This window comes from Argiope bruennichi, chromosome 2, assembly GCF_947563725.1.
Source record: "Argiope bruennichi chromosome 2, qqArgBrue1.1, whole genome shotgun sequence".
NCBI classification, from domain to species: domain Eukaryota; kingdom Metazoa; phylum Arthropoda; class Arachnida; order Araneae; family Araneidae; genus Argiope; species Argiope bruennichi.
This window is the reverse complement of record NC_079152.1, coordinates 42,334,549-42,358,411: the sequence shown is the minus strand read 5'-3', so window position 1 is coordinate 42,358,411 and position 23,863 is coordinate 42,334,549. Positions and strand designations below refer to the sequence as shown.

The following is a 23,863-nucleotide window of genomic DNA, read 5'->3' as shown; positions in this document are numbered from 1 at the left end:
CGTCTATTTTGCCTTTATATTAATCGGACTCTGGGCTAAATCTGTTTAATAACAACAATTTCTTTTATGCGTATTACGTCCTGGTGCTAAATGGTTTTTACAAAACGAAATGTTTTATGTCAGACATGCTGCGATTCTACTAATCATATGCAATAGCATAGTTCGAATACAATAAGCTGCAATCATCTTTCGTAAACACGAGGACTTCTGGAAACAAAAACAGCTGTTACATCTGTTCCGTCACGATTTGGAATTCCACCTTTCCGCCTTACTGGCGACAGCAAAATATCAAATGTGAAAAAACATCAAACAAAATTCGCCCTCTTACCTTCTTACCGGCGTTTGTTGGAAGTGGCCAGGCGATGCAATGTTGAAAGGAAAGTCATATTTTTAATATTTGTTCTTTCCGTTTTGGATTCTCAGCCAAGTCCTCACCATAGACGAACAATTAGTTATATTTATATTCTTAAATGAAATAGCTCTCTGGTTCGTCTGAAAATTCATCCTCACCCACAGAACTGCCGAACGTCATCACGTTTGTTGGCAAAGAAACTAATTTTAGAGGTTATATTTTAAGAACTGTTCTGAGTGGTTCGGCGTTCGTCCCTTTTCTTTTTCCACTCGAGATTATACAACGAACTGACTTTCTGCCTTTTCTCCGGAAAAATAGTGTTAAAAATATAAAGAAAAGTGCGAAAGAAAAAGAAAGAAAGAAGACTCATTCTGGATTCTGGTTGGCACGGACATGATGATGAATAAGTTTGGATTAGTTGCTGTTTTCTGGGTGGTGGCCATTTTCTGTTTTTGGATACCTGTTTCAGGTAAATATCATTTAAAAATGACATTTGTTCCGGTTAGATAAAAAAAAATGAGTTGAGGGTGGAACACACACTTTCGAATTAGCACTTTTTATTTGACTAGCTTCTATACAGCATAAGCTTTCTTGATGAACTTTGAAGGAAGAGAAATTTTCGTGCTTTGGAAAAAATGTGATAAATGTCCAATTTAACTACCTTTTTACTCGAAGAAAACCTTAAATTATTAAATATCAATTTTTCTGTATCAAATCCTGATAAGATTCTTCGAAAATTATAAATATAAGGTAATTAGTAACTCATATAAACTTCAAATTGAAGTAGGAGCTCTTATAAAATTGAACAGTTATTGTAGCTCTTATAATATACAACTAAGCATTTCAAGATATAATTCATAAAACATATATTTTTATCAGTTCTAAGATTACATTCTATTATTATTCTACATTTACAACATTATATTCTACATTATTCTACATTTACAACAGATCTTTAATGTTAATGCTCATGGTTACAGCATAGTTCATTTGAGGAGGAGGAAATATTTTACTCAATTATGAAATTTTTAATTAATTTCCAATAATGTTGTATTATTTTTATTCTATAATTTTTAAATGCCGATTATTTACTTCTTCCCTTCATGAAAATATGATTTACTGAAATGCATAATCAAAATTAAACCAAACATAAATTTCAGAAAATTAACTCTTCTTAAATCCTTCTTATTATTCGAATGATAAATAAAACACTATTAGTAAACTAACACGCATCATCTATAGATTTTAGATGTATTAGAAATGAGAATAGTTCTGTTTTTAAAGTACATTTACTAGCATCTAAACTTAATTAGAAAGAAAAATCTAAAGTATAGATGTTGCTATGAATTTTTGTATTGTAATAATTTTTTTACTTAAATTGTAATATTGCATTGCAACTATATTATTTTAATTAAAATATATAATATTAATTGCAATATTGCAATGGACACATTATTGAAATATTATAATAATTTGTTACATGAACGGTTATTTAGATTTTATTTATTATATTTTATATATATTTTTTATTAAAGTTACCATATTTAGTTCACTCAGTATGTTATTCATGAAGAGAAAATATATAAATTAATATACTTAAAGTGAAAAGCAAATTCAATCCAACAAAACAAAAATCTAATGACTGAAAATCGAATAAAATTCATTTAAACTATTTTAGTGAATCATTTAAATGAAAAGGAGAAATGTTAATTAATAGGTTTTATTCGAATATCAGACTTTAATAACCTGTTGCCATTATGTTTATCGAAAAAAAAAAAATACATTTTTATTTAGTTAAAAAAAAATTTCGATTTTTTTTTCTTTTCATTTTTAGTTTTGCTGTATTCAGCAAAACTAAATTCTTAATGAATTTCGAAAACGAATATTCTTAATGAATTTCGCATACATTAAAGATAAAAAAAAAAACAAAGAAAGCCTGCAATTTATCTCATTTTTTTTGGATAATTTAATTTTTTTTTATTTTTGTTCCGGGTACGTTTCTTACAATAATTGGAACCCCACTCAATAAATTCAGTCTCTAAATGATGCTTTTGGGCGTAGATACACAAGATGCATCAATTACTGAATTCAGGCTGCAAAAACGACACAGGAAAGCTATCCCATGGGGCAGACATATAATAAATTCATGATACGTGTAACCAATAGTTACAGGAATGGGAGCATAAGACTGGGTGTGGCAAGTCTCGAATAATATCAGCATAGAATTGATCGGTATTTATGCATCAACGAAGTAGACATTCAACAAATTATTATCGCAATATTGAAACGGGCCTCTTACTCGGGACTGATGTCTAAAATTTCAATGTCTTTTATTTTCACTTAATCCAAAAAAAAAGTACATATCAGAAAGAAATTATTAACTTAATCGAACGGATAATGTTTTTTCGTTTACGAAACTGGTTATTTTCGTCTTGTCTTCTAAAGAGAAATATTAAATTGATTAGTTCAGTCGAATTGTTGTGAAAAGAATCAAAATATGAAAAAGAAGAAAAAAAAAAGTCAACAGGAATTTTATTGATTTAAATTGTTGAATTGATTGTATAAAACAGGCATCTGAGTTTGTTATGTAATCGGATAAGTGTTTTGGGAGATAAGTGGACGCGAAATAAAAAAGATAATCTGATAGAAAAAGTTTGAAACAAAAAATTGTACTCATAAAAATGGCTTATAAAATAAGATACAAAAACACTATGATGGCTTAGTTAGACCGGCAGTAAAATTTTAAAAATGCAAATTTGGAAAATTATTTTTCAGTCTTTTTTTAAACTTATGCAAAACTTTTAAAATTTTACTAAAACACGTTACTTCCATGGTATTTTTATCAGAAGAAAATGACTGCTAAAATTTCAGATCCATAACTGTGTAATTTTTTTAATTTCAATTTTACCGAAAAATATTTTTTAAGCACTTATCTATCAGTCAGATAATAATGTGCTAGTGAGTACTATCATACATGCACTTATCTATCTGTCAGAAACGGAAAAAAAATCCTATTTTTAAAATATTAAAGTAAAAAAGTCCAAAGTTACTTTACGGTTTAAAGTGGTATCAAGATAATTAGTTTAAAAAAAAAAGTGAATCTGAGATTATCATTTTGTCTCAATAATCAAGTGTAATAATCTTTTTCCGATAACCGTTACTCTAGTATATTTAGTTTATTATTATTATTATTTATTCACTATTATTATTATTATTATTTATTCACTATTATTATTATTATTTATTATTATTATTTATTATTATTATTATTTATTCACTATTATTATTTATTTATTATTATTATTATTATTATTTATTCACTATTATTATTATTTATTATTATTATTATTATTATTTAGTCACTATATAATATTTTTCGTTAATCTGTTGCCATAAAGTAAGATTTTTTTTTTGTTTAGCAAATTTAATTTTTTCGACACCATATGAGCATAGTAATTCAAAAACGCAGAAAAGTATATTAATGAAGTTTGGTATACAAATTTGCCATCAGAATTATAGATGTTTATTGAATTTTGGATCAAATCTATCAAAGAAGATCAAATCTATCAATCTATCAAAGATCAAATCTATCAATTATTCATTTGAATCTTCGCATGCATATAAATTAATAATGCAAAAAATTCAACGGATTGGATAAGTAAAATTTGGTATTTGCTCTTGTGGTTAAAACTGCTGATCTGTGTCAAATTTTGGATTCAATTAGTAGAAAGAATGAAGTCCAAAAGACATATTCAGATTTTTTTTTTTATATTATGAAGAACAAATTTTGCCATACTGCGTCAATACTTAGAATTTGGAGGACAGATGTCTATGAGCTTCGAGGTTAATTTTTAACGAAATCCATTCAAAAGAAGTCTGTCTGTCCGAGTATACACACTGCCATAACTATAAAATGTAAAAGGCTAGATAGATAAAGTATGACACACAAAAAAAGACTCTATTTAATCCCTAACAAATATGGAGCCAAATCCCTCAAAGTGTTACTTTTTTTTTTTTTTTTTGTATATAGCAGCACTAATCCAAAAACAACTTAGGTAAATAAATTTGATAGATATTTTTACCATCTAAATTATAAATCCCTATCAAATTTTGAGCTACATTTATCAACAATTTGACCACCTGTTGATATATACATTCGCATGAATATGAATGAGACAACTCAGAAAGCGCAACGTGACTTTGTTAGGTGTACGTACACATTAGAAGCTTTTTTTTTTAATTTTAACTTTAAAAATCCAGTTTTTTCACAGTAGGTTATTAATATATGTTTAAACTCATTTCAGGGATAAAAAACCATATTACACTCATTATTAATTAATGAAATAATATTTAATGAGCTAATTAGCATATTTTTTGAAACATGATATCGTAAATCCTAATTTTTACAGACACACAATTCTAGTTGGAAATGATGCCTAATATTAGTCTTCATGTTGTCTGCCTCAAACAAGTTATAAAAATGTATAGTTTTTTTTTAACATTTTTTTTATCAACGATGAATAGAAAAAGCGAGAATTTTTCTGTAATTTTAACTTTTAAATATCAATTAAAAATTTAGTTCTTAAATATAACTTTGATTGAGGCATAAAACATCCGCTATTTCATACAGATTGTTTTGATATATAAATAATTGTATTTGGTTAATTTCTTGTTGAGTTATGATTGTTTGAATGAAGCAACATAGAGGAAAAATATTCTTCATAAAATGAGTTTTAAAAAAACTGTAACTATAATTTTTAATGAAAGCACCTCAAGAAAAATCATTATAACTCGAGAAATATTTCGAATATTGACAACATCTTGGTATCGTTTGAAAGCTAAAGGATCAGAGAACATTATTAAGTAATAAAAAAAAAAATATATTCGAAATTTTGACCGATATTCGAAGTTTCAAGTGTGTACATACACTTTAAAATGTTACCTCTGTATGCAGTTTTGATTTCAATAGCTCTAAAAAAAGTAATTTAAAATGTGTGCTTTTCTATAAAGCACAAAACGCTCATAGTGAGGCTCTAAAATCGTGAATTCGTAGTCCTGCTCTACAACCACAATATTTATATGGAGAGAAGGGTTGTAACATTAAGGGGGGGGAAGGGTGTAAAAAGGTTTCAAGGGTTACTCTTACTATTTTTTTTTCTGTACTATCGTTGCCATAAATCTTTTTCTTCAAGTTATCCATCCTTCAATATTAGCGCTAATCAATTTTTGGCTCTAGAATAAAATGAAGCAACGACGTACCCGTGGTATTGATTATCCATGCAGAAAATGAATCGAGCGCTCTGACATACTGCCCTAATCTGTATTTTTACAAATTGTAGTATTCTAGGTGTAGCAGTGGCTGCTAACAACATTTAAAGTAATCCCTCTCCTTTCCTCTTTAGCGTAAGTAAGTCAAGGGCGGGATGCGATTAGATTGTGAGCTCCTTTTCTGTTCTTTTAAACTACAGTTGAAGCAGTAACAAAAATTATTTCATTCTCTGCAATTCAAATTTTTATCTATATATTAGAAGTAATTAGGGGAACCAATGAACTATTCTTCCCTTCCCAATCATTGGTCCGATTTCGCTAATTTTTGCTTCTTATGAATTATTTATGACCTCTGAATGTATCATTTAATGCCATTTGCTCACCTCCATCCTACATTTTCAAAAGAAATTGAAGCACGCACGCGCACACACACACACACACACACACACACACACACACACACACACACACACACACACACACACACACACACACACACACACACACACACACACAATTCACAGTACATTCAAGAAGAAACCCCGACCAGAGGCGCTTTTTTCACGACTGTTTTTATTTCATTTGACAGACACGACGTCTAGATACGTCATCAATAGACGCTTGTTTCCACTCCGTCATCCATTTTTGAGAAATATCGGGGAAAAAAAACCTTGACACAACTTTTACTTTCAATAACTAGACCGATTTCGCTATTCTGTTGCATAGCTAATCTATCAAATACTTCATGTTTAATGTGCAAGTATAATTTGAGATAGTTGTTCCGTTTAGTGTGATGAAATGTAGTTAATCAAAGTTAGCATGACTAAATTAATGTTATGACTATCAAAATTTGAAGTTTTAAAATATTTTGCTGAAGAATCTATTAAAGTTGGAATTGCATAAAATATTTAATTATTAAAATTTTAACGAACATTAAGATTGGCGAACCGGCTGGTCGCCAAAGGCGGCTAGTTATATATAACACTGCTATAATACATAAAAACCTTGTGTAGATGATGAGTTATCCCTCGGGCATAGCGAATACTCCTGGAATACGAGTTATCTCGTCCCTCGGATGAAAGTGTTAAACAAGGAGAAATATTGCCAAACACGAAGTCCATCGCTGTCGACATCACATGGAAAATCGGCTATATGACGCAAAAGAATGTGCTTGCACGTCTTTACACACGGGGAGAAAAATCGTCAAATACAAAGTCTTATAAATATGGATCATGAAGATTATATTTCGTAGGTGAAGAATTTCAAGAAACATTTCACAAAGTTAGCGATTAAAAGTCTTGTGACAAATCCTGATGACAGCTCTCAATCTCTTACTTAGAAGAGATTTCAATTTTTCTAACGTCTTTGTGGTTTCTTAAGACTGAATTCATGTATAAAGCTTAAAGGGAAATTGTAGGAAGAAAGTATATAAATTATTTATATCAGCATTTTTCAAAATATTAATTTTTTAATGTATAAAACAGATTCCTAATTAAAGATTAGTTTAAGAGAACATGAAAAAAGCTGCAAAATGCTAATTATATTAAATTAATACATTTTATATTATTAAATTTTAATAAAATGAATGATTACATTGCATTTCCCTAGATGATTCTGAGTATTATTTGTGATACTGGAAAATTCAATTCAGATTTTGGATACTTTTCATATTGTTATTGCGTATGGCACTTGTCATAGGCAAGCTGACGAAGTCAGCGATTTTAAGCCGAATTTTAGTCTCTTGCACTTTAATAAGATCGAATTTATGTTTTAGATACGTTTTTACCAAATGATTGAAATAAAAATTTGACGCCGAACTGCACTTGTAATCACGAAATCCAATAATACAAAATCCACGAAATCCAAAATTGGATATATTTAAGTCATTGTGTTTTTGAATTATCTCCTTTACGTATTTCTGGAAGAACAGAACAACAGGTAGTCAAACCCGTTATTCGATATGGCTCAAGATTTGACAGGTGTCTACACAATAAATGTTATTTTGTAATTATCGCGTAAACTTATTTTCGAACAATCGGACTTGCTCTAAACAGATTTTTATCAAAATTTGACAGAAATATTCAAATTAGGTATACAGGCAGTATACCTAATTTCAACCATCTAGCTCAAATCGTTTTTCAGCTATCTTTGTTCACAGACAGACGGGCATTTCCCAAAATCTCGAGTTCGAATTTAATCACTTTAACAATTAACTCACTTATTATTGACAATTAACTCACTGGCAACTCACTTATTTTTATAGGAATCTATGGCAAAAGTTGAGAGGTATTTTGGCGACTTTTACTTAAATCTTATTCTTACAATAAATGGGTTTTCCCATTTTATCAAAGCCCCTGAAAAGAGAAATTAGGGCAGATAAGGTTTAGATGATTTTATAGTAACACTACAACTGCATGGATACCCACAATTTGCTGTTTAGCATGGATAACATTTTTTTTTTTTAATATTTCCTAGAGCTTCCAAAGGAAAACTTCCAAAAAAAATCAGTTTACTGAAATTAGTGGCTTATCATTATACCAAAAAAGAGTTTTAACTTGTAATTCGAGACTTAGAGGACTATTTCCGTGATGCAACTTGTATTGTCTAACAGCTTGTATGATTTGAGATGCTCACAGAATAGTAGTCCTATAGGTAATTTAATCAACTTATCCATTTTTAACAATGGAAAAATGAACATAAGGACAAAAAAATTTTTTAAAATGAAGGAAGTAAACTCTTCAAGTAAATTCACATGTCCGAAAGAATAAATAGGGGATACCAATGTTACCCAATGATACCCTACGCTTTTTAAATGAATAATATTTAATGCAAAAGAACTCCTGAAAATAAAATCTTGAGTTTCACTCTGAGGTATCCGAAGAATTATCAAACTTTGTGGATTTTATTACTGTGTTGTATAAGAAGTAACACTAACTGCTACTTTGACAGCCATTTTGAAATTTTACAGGAGAAAGCTATGGCAAATTATGTGAAAAACATTTTTAGATCTTAATTAAAATTCTGGAACTCATTTCTTCGATTGTTTCACAAGGGTCATTCAAATAATTTTCTTTGAATTCTGATATATAATTTTAATTGTGACATTAAGTACTAACTGAAATATTAAATAAGTTCTTTCTTTATGTGGATTTTTCTATAAAAGGCATTTTGTATAAAATTACATAATCTTGTATCTAGGACCTTGTACCTAGTGCCGTGCACTTAGGTACAATAACAATCATATTCTTCGAATTGTTATTTTTTGACAACTTTTTCAAAATAAAAAGAGATAAAAAAAAATAATTATCTAAAACATTTTGAATTAATCATTTGTTTTTGTTGTTTTTAAATATTTTTTAAGTGAAAGGAGTATATATTTTGCTCAAACACTTTCAGTTTGCTTGACTTGTGAAAATACATTTACAGTTATTGTTATTGCAAATTAATTAGTTTAAGCAAACGTGAGAATTATTTTAAAAAAAAGACAATGTTTTTTATTTTTAAAAGCAAAAGTATAATTTTAAATAAGGTTTCTATAATATTTTAATAAATTTTTCAACCTTTATCATACTTTTGCACCGCGAATTCCTAATCTATCAGTATTCTTCAGTATAACTGCATATTCATAATTATATTTTTAATAATTATGAATATCAGTATAACTGCATATTTAGAATTATATTTTTAAATGCCTAGAAATTTTGATGGAATAAAGAAATCAAAACTAATGCAGATAATACAACTAAGGCAGCAGAAAACAGTTTTGAAAGATCGAGCTCCAGTTTGTGCTGCAACACTGCAGTTGAGAGTAAACAGGGCAATACTGTGTGGTGAAAGCTTATAAGCCAGGTTAACAGGTGCGCTGCACGAGCAATTGCTTTTGTATCGTGGTCATGTTACTGGACTGCGAACCACAAGGTCCGAAGTTCTATCCTCGCGCATCCCATCCTCCACAACTGCATTGATTTTCGTTGGATGACAAATCCCAAAAATGCAGAATTTAATTGCATATATTCTAACTAATGCACAGTTTGGGAGGTACTCTCTAAACACGTAGAGAATGTATCAGTGTCTTTTCGCTGCCTTGTTGACGAGGCGTTCGAAAACCAGAGAGATGTAGAATCTTGTCAGATATTCCAGAAAAAAAGAAATAGAAGAAAAACAAACATTTAGAATGGATAAAATAAGAAGAACTCCTGAAAATAAAATCTCGAGTTTCACTCTGAGGCATCCGAAGAATTATCAAACTTTGTGGATTCTTCTGATTCCCCTGATGAGGCAAGTTCTACAGAAGCCATTTCAGCTGATATTATTAAGAAACAGTAATTTTATGTAATTTTTCCAGATTAAGAAACAGGAATTTTATCTAACATGATTGCAAGACAGAAAAACTGTATATCTTTATGTAGAAAAAACAATATAGTGTCAAACATCTAAAAACATTGCGAATCAAAAAGGTTTCTGTACGATGCAAATCTTTAGGAAACAGAATAATAATATTATGTTCAAATTGCTCGGGGAATCTATTGATGCTTCATAGTGACTGCGGTTGACTTTTGGAATCAGTTTTTCTAATCATAATGTTAAATATGAACATAATGTAATTTACTAATAATTTGGCATGTTTCAATTTAAGTAGTTTTATTGATAAATAAATGTATTGCCTGATATTTTACTTTTAAAAAAATCATATGCATATGTTAGTTTTATATTCACTACCGAGTATAACCTAACTTTCAAGGAGAGACTCTAGGTACACCAGTTTACTGACCCTAAGTACAGTGAGAGCTCGTATCTTAGGCCACTTGAGACATTCTTTTAAAAATTCCTACTTTTAAACAGAATTTATTATTTTAAATATGTATAATGATTCCATTTAGGATATAATTAGTATAACTACGTATGCGTATCTTTTTCACAATTTTAAACAGGTTTATAATTTCGTATTAGTACATTGAAAGAAAAAAGATGGCCTTTCCTTCCTCAAATAGATTTCCATGTGTCTGTACTCAATATATAACATTTTCAGCAAAATTGAGTTTAGCTGTATTGTTAATAGCTATACATTTATTAGAAATATAGCTAACAAAATGTTGATGCATAGCTTATAGCTATATTTCAATATAGCTGCTGTTATATAGCTAGATTTAAAAAAAAAACTGTGAATTGTGAGTGTTAAAGCGTATCAAATCAGTCACTGACTAACTTAGCTTTCTGATAAATTGTATGCGGATGTCAGTAAATAGTTCACTGCACTTCATGTACTAATGAAACAGTTTTAATTAAAACTCATTCAGAGTTTAGATATATACATAAAATTTCTGCTACGGCAGTGATTATTTACAAATATTAAGGCATAAAATGTAATGCATAATAAATATAATGCATTAATTTGCAAATGATTTTGATAATGCAATGCAATTAATGATAATACAAATGATTTTGAAATAAAAAAATATATATAAGTACATCCTTTCTGGGCAGCGTTAAGACTTTGAATTATTCTATCACTATTTTTTAAATTCTCTTTTCTTTCAATATGTATGACTTGAAAACGATTTGTACATTATAATGCTTTATACTTAAGTAGATTCTGCGTTAAAAATATTATATTGTTTGTCAGCGGTTTTTAAAACTTTCCGCGCTTTTGTGCATGCGTTAGGATGGTTTTAATTCGTCAAAATAAGGGTGAAAGGAAAGATGAAAAGTGGAGATGTTTACATTTAACACTAAAGTAAATTCGAATTACTCGTGGACTGCATTAACTCTTAACTGGGGACGTGAGGTCTGTGAGACGGCTAGCGATGGATTTTCGGTCACCCCTATTTTATTTTTTGCTCAATTGAATGGTTTACCCTGTAGCTTCCTGTTTTGTGACCTTCAATACATGTGCACTTTATCAACCGATTTCAGCGGATGCTTTTTAAAATAATTCAGTTATTTCTTTAAGCGCGGTCTCCCTGACCGCACCTCTCTGTTAGTGTCCCAGTGATCAACAAGACTTAGCAGATGGCGCTAAAACTTGGGCCCAGAAATATCATCCAATTTACTGATCCTATTATGAAGCAGTGTTCCAGACACTTTTAAATGAAACAGAAAGTGATTCTAGTGATAAAGGTAATTGTACAGAAGAGTTTTTCGATGAAAGTTCGCATTGAACTGAATTTGATATGTATGTTCAAACATAATCGATTCTTCTAGTGATAATGTATTTCGAAAAATTTATAATATATATTAATAAACCAAGATATATATAAACATAATTTATGGGTTGATTTTTATACTAGTTCTCAACCTGTATGTTTAAAATGCCCTAGAAAACCGTGCTATAAAAGTCACACAAGCCGATAAAAAAATTGCCAATTTTACCCATTGTCAATTTTTTTATGTTTCATATAATTGTTGAATTTTACATTGTCTTCTATAAATCTTCATATACTGCAAAAATAAATGTGATTTAAAAAGTAAAAAGTAATATGTTTTTTTCTAGAATATTATATACTAGCCGCCTTTGGCGACCAGCCGGTTCGCCAATCTTAATGTTCGTTAAAATTTTAATAATTAAATATTTTATGCAATTTCTACTTTAATAGCTTCTTCATCAAAATATTTTAAAACTTCAAATTTTGATTATCATATAATTCATTCATAATATTATAAAGGCCTTCAGTCATAACGTAATATGTATCTCTCTCATTTTCTGTTAGCACCCGTAGAATTTATGCTTTAAATTAAAGTGGAAAGAATTTATCTTCAATTAATATAATAATATTTTTTACTGAAACAAAGCATTTTTTTATAATCTGATTACTGAAAATAGAGTCACTCAGCGTTTAAACTTTATGGGCACTAAAGAATATTTTTTTAAATTTATGTAATATCTCAAGAGTTGGTCAACAAAATTTTCTTAGATTCATTATGAGCAGATCGATTAATTAACAATGTTTAAATTTAAATGCATCAAACACTAAGAAAATAAAACGAATCGTTTAAAATAAACGGTTGAAAACAGGTTTTAAAAAAACTACTTAAAAAACGTTGTACTTAAAACTATAAGCATATACATGTTGTCATGGCAACAATCAGAACAGAATGCGCATGCGTGAATTTTCTTCGCCGGTTACGTAACGCAAATACGTGATTTTTTCTACGCCAGTTGGGGTAACGCTATGCGGATTAGAAATTTTTAATTTCCTTTATTCTGTTTTATTTTAATTCAAAAGTACTTCAGAATGAATCTGAAAGATTGATTCATTAACAATGTTTAATTTTAAATGCATCAAACATTAAGAAAATAAGCAGAACCGATTGAAATAATCCGCCGAAAAATTTTAACCCTAGCCTCATTACTGTTGGGAGAAAAAAACAACGGAAGCCTTTCTCGTTTGGCGCTGGGGATAATGGAAGATTTTTTTGGCGGAAAAGTTGGCGGTGGGGAAAATGGAAGATTCTTTTGGCGGGAAAGTTAGTTTTTAATTAATAATTAAAATTCTAATTAAAATTTCAAAAAAAGGGACCCCAGGTGCACATTCCCGACCTCTAAGGTATACATGTACCAAATTTGATAGCTGTATGTCAAATGACCTGGCCTGTAGAGCGCCAACACACACACACACACACACACACACACTGAGCTTTATTATAAGTATAGATTGCAACATGTAATTTGAGAAGAAAACGTATCTTCCAATGCATTTACTTTTTTCATTGATGATATATTTTTAAAAATTTCTAAAACATATCTATCTATCAAGAAAAATATCTGCAAAATATATTGGCAGTTTTTCATACTAATACATTCATTAGAAAATTTAATTTGAGTGTAAATGAAATGCTGTCTCGTAGACCACACCTCCCCAGTTAAGGGTTAAAATAAAATAATATAATCAGGAACGACACGATACTGACATGCAAAAAAAGTGAACGAAAAAATATTTGATTGGTCAGAAATCAAAGTAAAAGAATGATAAAGAATTCCGGAAATGCTCTCATCCTTCCGCGACACATACCTGAGTGAGTTATGATCGTCTCGGGAAACTGAAACGAATAGTACATGAAAGGATTTTAATTCAAAGCAATGCCCGATATATCAACTAGTAGATAAATAAAAACTAATGCATTTTCACAAATAAAATAAAAGTGATTAATTTAAAAGAAATCATTAATATCTTAAAATGTGTTAATTCTTTAAAGGGCTATTTTTTTCTAGTCATATTATGTTAAAATATTTTTAGGCTTGAAATTAGAATAAGAAAAGGGATTCATTTAGCTTAATAGATAAATTTAATCTGATTAATTAATTAATTTGGTTAATTAATAATTAAGTATCAAATCAAGACACGTCATTTTGTGTAAAATAAAGAACTAAAGCTTAATAAGAACTATCTAAGTTTCTGTCTTTCTAAAAAAATTTGTCAGAACTGATGCCAACCTACATAAATTCATACGAAGATTGATAAATTTGGTGGGAAGCATACTTCCCACGGCCCTAGAAAGGGTTAAACTATGAAACTAAATTCATCAATGTACTAAAAGAGGAACTTCTTTATGTGTATTGGCTAGGCATGCAAAATATTTAAATCTGCCACTTTTATCAAAAGTAGTCAGTACCTTAAAATAAAATGTACCGTATAAATGAAACGTGCGCTTTAATGTATCCATTAATTTACCATTCAAATATTCAAAATGAATGGTAATCTAAAAATAAACGAATAAAAAATAAAACCAAACATGCAAATTCGATAAAAAAAAACCGCAAGCAAAATACAATTAGCACATTTTATTGCTTGTTTAATGATTCATTCATGCATATCATTGAAAGTGGTGAAAGAATGGCAACGTCCTGATTCTAGGAAACGTATGCACCTGGTTTTGAAATCCTCGTTTCGTAACGCCCACACGGCTCCAGCAGATGGCAAAATTTCTCGCTTTGGACTAGTAATTTCGACATTTTACGAACGGGTTTATTTTTACTTTGGCGGCAAGATGTATTTGAAAATTCGCGGGAATTTAAAGGTTTTTCACGCTTGGGTACCGTTTTATTTTTACTATTTTTGTTATCTATTTTAAGACAGTGGAATGGAAGAAATTAAGAATTTTAAATTTTAGGCGGGAATAGAACAGTTTCTGAATTCAAAGAAAACGATAATCATGAATGAAATGTTTTTGGAAATAAATGCAGTGGTATTGATAAATAAAAATTTTACGGTAGAAGTTTTTCTTCGGTATGTCACAAAAAATCAATGGGAGTTTCCTGTCATCGATAGGGGCTGAAGAAAAGGCAAAAAACCATCGCAAATTATGAAACAGTTCAGACATGGCATTACTCACCCCCCCCCCCACACACACACAACATTTCTGTCTGTGATGATAATATATATTAAAATTCATATTCCATAATAAAATCAAGGAAATCGAATATGAATTTTGGACACCCGCCTCTGTTTTAATCATTTAGGTGAAAATTTTTATGCAATTCCGTTGAATTTTTCCTTTCCCATACCAAAGAAAAATGATCGTAATCGTAAAAATTTAATCTCAAAATTTCGGCGATTTTCTACAATTTAAATCTCTCTGAGTCCAAAAACACATTAGTGGGATTAAGTAGGTCCGTCTGTGAATGCGACATCTGAAAAAAAATGCTTTAATCTAGAGACGCATTGAATTTTAGTATTCGGTCTAAACTCTAAATTTCTAGAAAACTGAAAGATTTTGAATGAAATCCATTCACAGGAATTCAAAATAAAAATGTACACCATATTTACAAAATTTTTAAAGAAAACTAAACGAATAACATTTGCTGCGTTGATTTTACATTTAAAATGTAGATATTCAACACATTTTGAAATAAATTCATTGAATTGTTGATTCTATTCTAGAGTTGATTGTATATCGCTTTATTTTCATAAGCAAGTAAATGCAATAATTAAGAAACGCAAAGACATTGAAAGATGTAATTTAGTGCATAATTTTAGCTTCTTATAGCGTAAATTTTTACCAAATTTCGTATTAAACCCATCAAAAGATTGACTGTCTCTAATTTCACAAACGCAATAATTAAAAAAAATGCAGTGACTTAGATAAATAAAATTTAATACACAACTTTTACATCTAAAATGTAGGCATTTATTAAATTCTGAATAAAATCCGTCAACATGTCGACCACTTGTCGGTCTATACATCTGCATGTGAATAAATGAGAAAACTCAAAAACATAAATAAATGAAACCAGCCGCTTTTGGCGACCAACTTGTTCACCCAAATTATTGACGTTTTGTGAACGATAAATGTGGTATAATTAAGTCATAGCGAATTTCCATTTGGTGATGGTTAAGGTTAACGGTTTTTAAACTTTCTATTTGATGCCTATTTTTTGATTTCCTTTACATCTTGTTTCCTCTAACTTGACGGAGTTCTAGTCTTCTTCAAAGAATTCCTAGTAACATTTTGTTGATCCACTAATTAATGAAACGTTTAATCTACTACAGTAGTAAAAACATTCAATGAAATAATCTGAAACTTAGTATAGCGATGTGTTTTCCTTTCCTTGTAGCCATTTATCAATACCTAAAAAGAGCGATTTCTGTGGCACATATGTTAGCATTTTATGTACATAGAATATGGTATGTTATGTTATTAAAACTGAAGTTTGGTGTCAAGTTTTGGTGTCAATCGATTAAAACTAAAGAGTCCAAAATGCATATTCGATACTCGTAGCACTCACCTGGTGTAACATTCATTACAGATCTGCATTTCTGCTGATAAATTTGTGTACCAAATTACATACATGTAGCTCTTGCGTTTTTGAATTATCGTATTCACATATATACAAATACATAGACTTCTTTTCAACGGATTTCCTCTAAATTTTGATAGAAATCTAGGAATTTGGCATTAGGATAATATCCCGAATTTCATCCATCTAGATTAAAGAGTTGTTAAGATATAATTCTTTTATAAATAAATAAACTTTATTGAAAAATTGCGTTTGAGGGATTCTGGAAGGTCTGAAACATAGAAAGTCGTCGAAACTTTAGGTCGAATTTTTTAACGATCATGATAGTTTCTAATATATTTTATAAAAAAGAAATGCTTTTTACATTAGATAAACTTAGTTATATGCATAATGATGATATTATGGGGAAGAATCACACAAATTTCTGTGTAATAAGCTAACGTTTTGAGAAGAAAATGAATCATTGTTTCAGAAACTTCCGCATGTCTAACGTTTCCTATTACTCATTATTGAAGTGTTATCATTTCACACACAAGGGGAAATTTCGAAGAAAACAGTGGCAACTATGCTTTTAATACTACAAAAGTTGGGTTAGAAATTCTTATGCTCTCAATTTAATCATTGGTATATACCTTAGAGATACTTTAACTTTTAGTACATGGTGAAAAACTTTTAAAATATAATATTTAATTTATCATTGCATAAAGTTTTTTTTAATTATAGCATTTTTTTCACTAATTGCTCTGCGCAATTTAAAAACATGATAATAATAATCAAATATTTGGTATAAATAAGTTGGTATGATTTTAAGTTTTTTTTAAGATTTCATATGGAAAACATAAGATTGGGAATCATTAATTTTGAAAATATAAACAATTAGCTGTCTTTGGTGACTAACTCTCACGCGCGGAATATTGACCATCTTAACAATTAAACTATTCTTGGTTAAATAGCCAAGAATTCCAATATTTAAACTACAGAATGCAAGTTTAATTTTTTATCTTTTTTAAGACTGAAAAATAAGAACTTAATGGATATATATATGTATATAGACTACAAAATAAAAATTCTACTTGTTAATATTCAATAAAAGTAATTTTTTATTTTAATTTTATCTCTAGTAAAAGTATATAATTGAATGCTTTGATGGAACGTTAAAATTAGTTGGATCATAACAATAAAAACGTTGTTACAAATTGCGTACCAATTTAAAAAGCAAAATTGTACAGAAACGAAATTGGATCATTAAAAAAGTGATTTTTTTAATTATAAGACAGCGTAAAAATCATTTTTTTTGAAAATATTATTTTACAAAATCTGCATTAATAACTTGCTTGCTTTTTAATTAACTTTGAAAAGTCGACGGTGAATTTCCAAGAAGACAAGAGTCTAGAGTCTTGAAATGTACATGTGCAAAATTTCATCAAGCTCGGACAAAAGCTGGTGATTTTTGTAAAAAGATGTACAAATAAAACATTCATCGCTATATTTAGATTACTTTTGATACTTCGTTTCAGATTCTTGTTTTTAATCAAAAGTTGATTTATATTTTAATCAGAGTTCCCAACTCGAATTACTTTGAAAACTGATTCCAAAAGATTAATTTTTTTTCTTTATTTTTACAAAACTCCACATAATTTGAGAAAATAGTTTATTTTTTCATAAACTGGTTTATTTTCTGAGAAAAATCACTGTTAATAAAAATACAAATAATACATGAATAACAATAAATTAAATTAAAATATCGGTACTAAGACGTTTGACAGATCGGTACTTTCTTGACCAATCTGTGTTTAATATGATTTTGAAAGTCTATTTTTGTCTCTTTTATTAAATGTATATTTGTTTCTGGAGATGAAATTGCATTTTTTGCACTAATTTTACAGAATGTTCATAGCAAGCGAAAATATTGGTTCTTACAAGAAATTTACATTATAAGAAAATTACAATAAAACAAATAACAAATTAGAAAAATGATTGGAAGGCCTTCGTTAACAAATCACATTTGGAATTTAATTTATAAAGTAAAAAGTATGCTTTCGGCGAATACGCCCACCCCTTATATACTTAAAAGAACTCAAGTAACCAATGAACCAGTTCCCCAGTTGTACGTATTGATCTGATTATGCTAATTTTTATTTTATAATAGCTGAATCCGGGATTTCTTTTTCGTTTCTAGTAGTATATTTACAGATTAAATGAGCACAATTGAAAGTTTGATATTAACAGTTGTATTTATTTAAAATCATGTATTTACATATACATCATTATTTTCATGTTTTGGATTACATAAATTGCAATCACTGCTGTATTCAGCTTTAAATTCATGCTGCTCATTGTATATGCAATGTTCTTAGATATACAATGTTTTCTTTGATTCTTTTTATCGCATATGCAAACAAATCTCTTGGTTTTCCTACACTTTAGTATAAAACGTAAAACTGTCTATGAGAAAAACAAGGATTCTCCATATATTAAATAATATTGTTGAATATTTTATTCATATATTTGCTATGAATTAACCTATTGATTAAATTCACTTAATAATGCAATAAAATCAATCTGAATTATTGAGCATTAAGAAACTTGCAAAACACTATAAAAAAAAACATTACGGAATTTCAAAAAATTTATTTTTCTAAAGTTAGAACATGAATGACCTCTATATTAATAGGCAGTGTTTGGACCAGTTCAAACGTTCAACTTTCTCAAACGAGGAATTCAGGATTCAAAACGAGAGCATTCTTAGTGATAATTTGCTTTATATACTGCACCCCTCATGTGAAACAGAGACCGGCTTTTATCTTAATTAATCCTATTAACTTCATTCTAAAATGTTCTGTTATTTCCTGATCCAATTTCCACTTTTTTTAAAATTAATTCTACATGCGCTCCATAAAATTGTTGATTTCAACATTTTTACACGCTCCGAGTGAAGGGATAAAAATTCCTAATGATTACAACATTCTTTTAAAGATACCTGTGAGTTTCTTTTCTAAATCGACACGTGGCAAAGATATCGCAATAAAAAATATCATAGTAAAATCACTGAAGGGAAAAATTTCGGTCTTTTTCGCTCTTTTGTAACGATATAGATGGGCACATCTTTTGCCGCTTTTTATTTGAACAAATTATGCCTACCAGGATGAAATAAATCAAAGTTAAGAATTTCAAAAGCTTCTTCTATTCGGTCATGCAACTGCTAAAATATGTTTAACAAATAACACAAATAACTAAATAAAAGATGCTAAATATGTTATATGTATGTGTGTGTATATGCTATATTTTCTAATATATTTTGTTTTGTTTCATCCTTAGAATGTACTGAAGGGGATGGAGTTATGGTGAAAAATGGCACGCGGAAGTCTAGTGAGTATTATGAGTGTGCTTACTGTATGTTAGTTTAAAAAAATGTTCACTAGTGAAAAAAAAAGCATCAATCCAGTTTTCTGTGTGTGTGTGTGTGTGTGTAAAATTTCATTATGAGATTATGCACAAATGCATAATCGTATAATGAATTATGCATTATGTGATTGTACGCATTAAATATGTGCTCGGGCTATAAAGGCTTTTTGTAAGTTAACTAATACAGTAACAGAAACTTTATTATAAACTTTCAATTGCACAAAATTATTATATACTTGTCGGTTTTGGCTACCAACTAATTCGCCATATGGGTTGTGTTCAATTTTAATTAAATATCTAATGTATTTAATTAAATCTTTTATATAAATCGATAAAGTATTTTAAGCGTCAGATTGTGATAGACATTAAAGCCGTGTTATTACAATAACTTCACACCTGTTCTATTTATTATGTACATAAATCTTTATGTGTCAAGTACCGTAACATTATTGTACTATTAAAAACTGAAATGCTTATTTATCGCTTACTTTCTTACATCTTATTTACTTAGCTTTTAACCACAGAATAAAATTTCGCAATTTAATATTAGATGAAACAATAAAAACAGTTTGAATTTCACTGCTGCAATGGTTAATGTTGAAAATATATACATACTTTTCACTGCAGTTATAGATATAAAAAATGATTTCATAATTCAGTAAAAATTCGCACTTTAATTAAAAATATACCATTAAACAGAAAATATTTTAAATTTTAAACTAATGTAAAATTTATTTTTCCAAAAGTTATTGGAAAAAACGCTTAAATCAAGCTTATTTCTTTGTTAAAATTCTTAACGATTTTTTTAAAATCGCTAGATTCACACACTTTACCTTCCAAATTACATTTATGTGAAATTTCAAAGCTCTAGTATCCAGGAAAATAGAGGGCCAACAGATAGTTAAACAAAACCAAATACATTCTCTTTTATTATTAATGGAGATTTTTTTGTTTGTTTGTGTATGGCGCGCATAACTGTAACCATAATCGTCCTTTTAATCATGTGAGTTTAGCATGCTTAACTTATTTTAAACATTGGCCTGCTCGAATTTTGATTACTTTTTTTTAATACAGTAACTAAATGAAAGCACATCTACTACTTTCTTGAAATTATGAACGTTTCTGAAAACTGGAAATTTTACAGTCTTTTAATAAAGTGTGAATTAATTCACACTTCTTTTATTTAATGCAAATTAAAATCTCTCATTTTCTTCTTTTCTTTTCTCATCCTTTTGTTTATCGTATGTTGAATGAAAATGATTGCAAATGATGTTCAAATATATTCAATTTTAAAAAAATGTATTTAAAAGAAGGTTTAAAGAAAGAAAGTGTTCTATCATAACAAGTGATACATTTATTTGATTGATTGGCTACATGATCAAAAATTATTTGTTACAGGAAGATTTAAAAAATTTAATGAAGTTTCAAAACTGTAAACACGTTTGTTTTCAGTTATTCTTAAAATGTTATGATTTCTTGATACTGTTTTTTTTAAAGATATGTAACTACTTTCAGAATAAATTTTTTGAAAAATGTTATGAAATACTCAACTTTTAAAATAAAATTATATCGGGTAAAAACTAAAAATATTTTGGAAATCGAAATTTTTTTTCACTAAAAAAAAATGCAAAAGCGAAAATATTCTATTTTCGAAGTTTATCAAATGATTTATTCATAATTTTACAGCTAACATGAGAGTGTGTATTTTTGTCTTTGAGCAATAATATAAATATATTTCTATCTAATATTTAAATACTTGGGCTCAAATGATAAATAACATAAAAGTTTCAGTTTTTTTCCCATTATGGAACATTAAAATAAGTGTGAAATATTTTTAATTGATCAGATAGCTCATTCTATAGTCCAGAAACTACAGAACATATAAAAAAATTTATATCGAATTTGAACACAAAATATTTATTATTTTTAAATTTATGAGCTTTTTCATAAAAAGATTTTATCAGAATTAATTGAAATACCATTTGAAAATGTAAATGCAGAACTAAAATGTGTTGTATGCAAATATAAAAATCGTTTTAACTTCTTAAAAAAATGATTGATGAATTTATATTCAAACAATTTTACAATGAAAACTGTTCATTAAAAAATATTGAATAAGAGAATATCTGACATTTTCGCCAGAAATCCACTTTTCGAGTAAAAATTAAAACTCTTTTATAAAAAATTGTTGCAAATGACTAAAATTGTTAAGTAACGAAAAAAAATCAATTTATGAATATACGATAAAATTGTCAATTTATGAATGTATAAAATTATGAGTATACGATCTACTGTAACTTGAATTGTAAATTACAAAACTGATTTAATTAAATCTAATATAATAAGAAGTTAATTATAAATTTAAAAGTTTATAATCTTGATGTTGAAATAAATATGTTCCGAAAAATATAAACATTCATTATACTATAAAGATTTAATCATTATTTCTTTATAATCAAAATTAAATAATCATTACTGCCATTCCATTATGAAAAATTCTATTTAGACTCGGTAATCATAAGATATTTTGTGTAAATTAATTGCAAAAATTACGTATTAAAACTAATTGATTTTCAGTAAAGTTTGGAACTTTAAACGTGTAATATATAGTGTAACATGAAATACCTATCGTTTTAAACGTTCAATAATTCAACTTACCAGCAATGTATAAAAAAAAACCCGAAATTCAGCAGAATGCCTAAACATTTTCAGACAAATATGTGAGAATTATTTAAACATGTTACTTACTTTCCTTAAATAATGTATGCAATACTTTATCATTCTAAAGAATGGTATATGATATTTTTGCAAAATAAGAAAAAATATGAAATATGAGAATCATTTGAATATGATTTCCCTAGATAATGCCTGTAATACCTAAGCATTCTATAAAATGGTATAAAATTATTTTAAAATATAATAATTTTTAGTGAAAATGGCTAATAATATTTTTGTTAGTTAAAGTATACAATATGAGGATTTTTTTTTTAAATACATATTCTTTATTTAGGCATTCTGCTATACTTACATGTAATGACAATTTTGGGACGATTTTATTTTGCACTGTTTTTCTAATTTGTGCTTCTAAACTTGAAGATCATCGCATCAATATGTTTATATTTAATTTTATATTAAAAGAATTACCTTTATTCTATTTTGTAATGAAAATATTTTTTATTCTTCCGATATATATAAAATTTTTAGATCATATGAACAAAATATCCTCTTTATTTGTAACTCAAATTTCAATGATTTTCATTTTAAAGAAGTTCCGTTTCCTTTATAAAAATTAAATAAAATAGAACACTAACTAATTGCTGTAATTTGTTTAATAAAAACACACTGTTTAATGTTTCCTTCAAGAATATAATCGAAAAAAAAAAAATCCCCAATGAAGTTAGATGCGTAACGGAAATCTAGACCTTTCAACCAATTTCATGTGACATTCAAAAAACCAACTACATCAAAGAGAATTCATTTATGCCTCAGCACATCCGAGAACATTCGAAAAGAACTCGTAATTTATTCTACAAGGACACTAACGAGGAAGAATTTCAATAAAAATGGTGAGAAACAATGCAGCTATTGATGGTTCACATAAAAAACCCTATCAGAGTATTCGTGTAATCATTTTTCCGAAAGTAGTTGACATGTTTATTAGGACACCGAATTTCACTCACTAATATCGTCTGAGAATTTTCGTTTAAGAACTAAGAACCTTCTCTCAAAAGGACCTTCTTTCATTGTTAAAATCCGACTGTAATAATCATTATTAGAGAATTCATCCATGAACAAAGGCGAATGCATTCAACAGATATCTAGTATTTTATAAAAGCTCGATATTAGTTAAAGAAAATAAAATTTATTAATAAAATTAAAAAATTACATATTTTTAGTAGAAAAATATTTTAACATCAAATGTGAACCGTAAAAAATAAACACTTAAAATACGCTAATTAGGTAGCAGGAGAGAATATTTTAACTTAAAAAATCTATTAAAATATCATTTTTACAAAGTTTGCACTTAAATGTAGTTATTTACAAAAAAAAATTAAACTTGGGTTTCTCTTTATTTTCTTGATAGCCGCTATTGGCGACCAAAT

General features: G+C 28.3%; 1 protein-coding gene across 1 annotated transcript in view; it reads left to right on the top strand.

The window, feature by feature from the left end:
* Positions 1-287: 287 nt before the first annotated feature.
* LOC129958680 (uncharacterized) overlaps positions 288-23,863 on the top strand; it is a 53,612-nt gene continuing 30,036 nt past the window's right edge. The window contains exons 1-2 of the mRNA XM_056071326.1: positions 288-821; positions 19,674-19,724. Of these exons, the coding sequence (XP_055927301.1) occupies positions 746-821; positions 19,674-19,724 (127 nt within the window). The 5' untranslated portion in view covers positions 288-745. The remainder of the gene's footprint in view (positions 822-19,673; positions 19,725-23,863) is intronic.